At 37.5% G+C, this 3,956-nt stretch overlaps 1 protein-coding gene across 1 annotated transcript; it reads left to right on the top strand.

Annotated features, from left to right (window-relative positions):
- Positions 1 to 308: 308 nt before the first annotated feature.
- LOC134496367 (olfactory receptor 11A1-like) lies at positions 309 to 1,292 on the top strand. The gene has a single exon (XM_063302099.1). It carries the CDS (start codon positions 309 to 311, stop codon positions 1,290 to 1,292), a length of 984 nt encoding a protein of 327 aa, XP_063158169.1.
- Positions 1,293 to 3,956: the final 2,664 nt, after the last annotated feature.

A 3,956-nucleotide genomic window follows, 5' to 3' on the forward strand; every position in this document is an offset into this window, starting at 1 on the left:
TTCTTGAATTTCTCTTTGTTTTTCAGGCTGAGCTTCAAATGTCATCATGCAGAGATGAAGAAGACTGTAGGAGAAGGTGCAACCTTTTTATGCCAATATTTGTGACAATTTCATCCTTAGCTAAAGAAGGAGAAATGTAGAGTCCTTGTCATTCATTTTGGTTGAGACCTTCAATTCTGCATGGACCTCAAACTACATTTGGAAAGAAAGTTGGGATTCATGATTATCAATTATCCATTGGAGACCCTTAGGTGCATTATTTCCTGATTATATTCTAATTCAGGCATGGTGTTTATTGACTTGAAAAAATGTTGGCTGGAGAGCAAGGAAACGAGACAGGCATCACCAAATTCATCCTCTTGGGTTTGGGGAATCACACAGAATTGTGGCCTTTTCTTTTCTTAGTCTTCCTGGTGATTTATCTTGTGACAATAACTGGAAACATTCTCATCATTGTGCTAGTTGCAGTGGACCAACACCTTCATACCCCCATGTACTTCTTCCTAAGAAACTTGTCCTGTCTTGAGATCTGCTATACCTCAACTATCTTGCCAAAAATGTTGAGCAATCTGTTAACTGGAGACAGAACGATTACTGTGAGTGGGTGCCTCTGCCAATATTATTTCTTTGGCTCTTGTGTGGGCGTAGAAACATTTCTTCTTGCAGCAATGTCTTATGACCGTTACTTAGCAATATGTAGACCTTTGTTCTATGCTTCTGTTATGAACAGGAGACTTTGTTTCCAGCTTACGGCTGGGGCATGGCTAAATGGTGTGATGGCTAATAGCATTGTTATATTTCTCATAGCTCAGTTTTCCTTTTGTGGACCAAATGTGATAGACCATTACTTTTGTGACTTAAGTCCACTTGAAAAATTGTCTTGCAGTGATCCCAGATTGCTTAAAATCATTGTTTTCCTCTTGGCCTTCATTTCTACCCTTGCTCCATTTTTTATGACTGTTAGTTCTTACGTTTGCATCATTGCCAGCATCATAAGAATCCAATCTTCCCTTGGAAGGCAAAAAGCTTTTTCAACCTGTTCCTCTCACCTCATGGTGGTATGTCTTTTTTATGGAACAATTATAATTGTCTATATGTTACCAGACACCCCCACTCTGAGACAGCTTAATAAAATCTTCTCCATCTTTTATACAGTCCTGACTCCTCTGGCCAATCCCCTCATCTACACTTTAAGAAATAAAGAAGTTCACAAAGCCTTAAGGCGGGTTTTGGGCAAATTGACACATTTTTTTGGAAGGGGTTGTTTGCAGACATTCCTTGTCCTTCAGTAGTAAGCAGCTGTAAGTAGTATGTAGTAAGTAGTAAGTAATTTTGAGGACAGTTGCTAAACCAGAGACAGTTATCAAAGACAGCAGAGCTACTCATCTCCTCTTCCTTTCCGTCATGATGAATGGGGAGGGAGGGACTTATATTATCCATTTTGTATGTTACTCATGATTATTTTGTAGGCTTAGGGGCAATGTAGCTTGACATGCTGATTTTTCTTTTCCATTTTGGTACAAATTTTAAAAGTCATCAGTTTTGTATTTCAGAGATACAAAATGGATGTATATTGTGGAACGTCGAAACAGGGCTGTGGACTTCCATGGGTGGCTTAGCTCAGTTCCAAAAACTGATTCTATTAAGTTTTTCTAGGTCTGTCTAAAGCTTGCCTTATCCACTTCTTGGAAACCTTCCCTCAACATGTTTTCTTTCCAAATGGCATCCGATTGCCCCATTTCTGATAGTTTTAATCTTCACAGTCTATCAATTTCTTAAAATTTCTTGGCTGCCACCTCCCTCTTTATAATGTTTCCAATGCGTGTTAATAATATGAGTTCCCTCCAATGTGTGTTAATAATATGAGTTGCCTAAGATGTTTTTAGAGGAAAATACTTCCAAAAGTCAGGTTCTTGAATATTTCAGTCTTCTTATTTATCAAGTTTTAGAATTGTATCTGTTATGTTTGAGAGCCATCCTGTACATTTTTTTTAAATGGCTACTTTTAATATGGTAATAAACATTTCTTGTACAAGCAAGGTCTTATTTTATAATTTTGTATTGGTAAGGAAGGAAGCAGTAGCCACAAATAATTTAATTAGGTATCTTTAATGCTTCTGATTATGACCTTTCAGGTCAATCTGGACTTCTGTTGACCCCAAGGATCGCTCCATGCAGTTTTCTTAGTAACATGTTGGAAGGGGTTTGCCAGTACCTTCTTCCCAGGGCTGCAGGAGAGTGATTGGACCATCGTCACCAAGTTGTTGAAGGGTAGACTAGAACACTTTGTCACCTCACTCCTAATTCAGTGCCTGTAGCCACTACATTATGGACTCTTTCTTTGATACTAGTCTAGAGTAAGGACATACTGTTATCGCAATTTGCCAGTATCATTTATACTAAGTTAATTAAAGCAGTGTGATGGATTTCAGGCCAGAGGAAGGAGGAAGCATTATATTCCAAGGAGATAAGCATTCTCACAGCCTTGAGAACCTTGACTGTCAGACAAAGAGAGTTAGAGTAGTCCTGCCTTAGAGTTCCTGGGGTATTTACCTTTAGGTTAGTTAGGATAGGTTTAGTCTGACAAGATTCTCTTTTATGGTAAAAACAATAAATATTCCAACTAGAAGTGGAATATCGGCTCAGCATGGTCCTTTGCTCAATCCCTTGACAAGCAGAATCTTTTTTAAATAATTTGAGATGCAGTTTCCCAGATTTCTCCCCATCTGGCCTCAGTTGCCATTTTTATTAAGCTGTCAACTCATTCACCTGCTGATTTCTCACCCATTCTTTCCAAGCTTCCCCACAATCTTGCACACGCATTACAAGTTTTCTCCTTGTCCTCTTTGAGTGTTCACTTGTATTCCCTCAGTTCCTCAGAGCTCCAACTCATCTGTTCTTCAACGAGATCTCCTTTTTTTCTCTGAATGCTCAGAACCTGTTTCGTATGTCAGGGCCTCAAAGCTATTTCTGAGTTTCAGTGCCGAGAATACGTTCTGTGTCCCTTATTTCTGATGTTCACTCTCAGTTACATGGCTTACTCTTGTGAGTTAATTATCTTCCCTAGGAAGATTGCTGATACTGTCAGTTCCTATTGCAGTGACAGTTTGGTCTAATAATTGTCACACCTCACAATGTGGCAGTTCACACTGGGAAGCCCGTGAGACTTACTTCTGAGCACTTTAAGTGATTTGTCCTGTGGGTAATATTCAACTGTGCAGAGTTGGCATGATTTTTTTCAGAAGTCATAGATACACTGTTTGTACATTTCTGGAAATTCTTTCTACTTCCTGACTGAATTTCCTGCAAGTCCAGACAAAATTACATCTTCTTATTTCTAAAATTACATGAAGGATTTACTTGTCAATTTTATAAGTAAACCTTTATATATATATGTATATGTATATGTATGTGTATATGTATATGTATATGTGTATGTATGTATGTGTGTGTGTGTATGTATGTGTATGTATGTATGTATGTGTATGTATGTGTATGTATGTATGTATGTGTGTGTATGTGTGTGTATATATATATATATATATATATGAAATAAAAAAAATACGTGGCAAGCAAACACTATCTCAGTCCTTCAATATTTTAGTGATTTCATATGAACTGTAATTATGTCTCACTCTTTTCTATTTATATATCAAATATCAAATATCAAATATATACATATACATATACACATAGATATTTATAACATGTCCAGTATACCAGAAGAATGATGACATCTCTAGTAGAACGTCCTAGGCATTTTAAAATTCAGTCCAGACTCTCCTCATATGCTATGCAATTTGATGGTCTAGTTGATTATAAGATCAACTTCATTTAGAAATACATTTAGAAAAGAAAAAGAGAGGAGAGGGAGGGGAGGGGAAGGGAGGGGAAAAGAAATAAAATGCAGCGTACAGTGTAGGGTGTGGAGAGATGAGATACCAAACCACAGTCAT

The sequence above is a fragment of the Candoia aspera genome, chromosome 4, assembly GCF_035149785.1.
Source record: "Candoia aspera isolate rCanAsp1 chromosome 4, rCanAsp1.hap2, whole genome shotgun sequence".
NCBI classification, from domain to species: domain Eukaryota; kingdom Metazoa; phylum Chordata; class Lepidosauria; order Squamata; family Boidae; genus Candoia; species Candoia aspera.

What these genes read in the sequence shown, in the direction of transcription:
- LOC134496367 (XM_063302099.1), top strand. Translation starts at nt 309, where the DNA reads ATGTTGGCTGGAGAGCAAGGAAACGAGACAGGCATCACCAAATTCATC.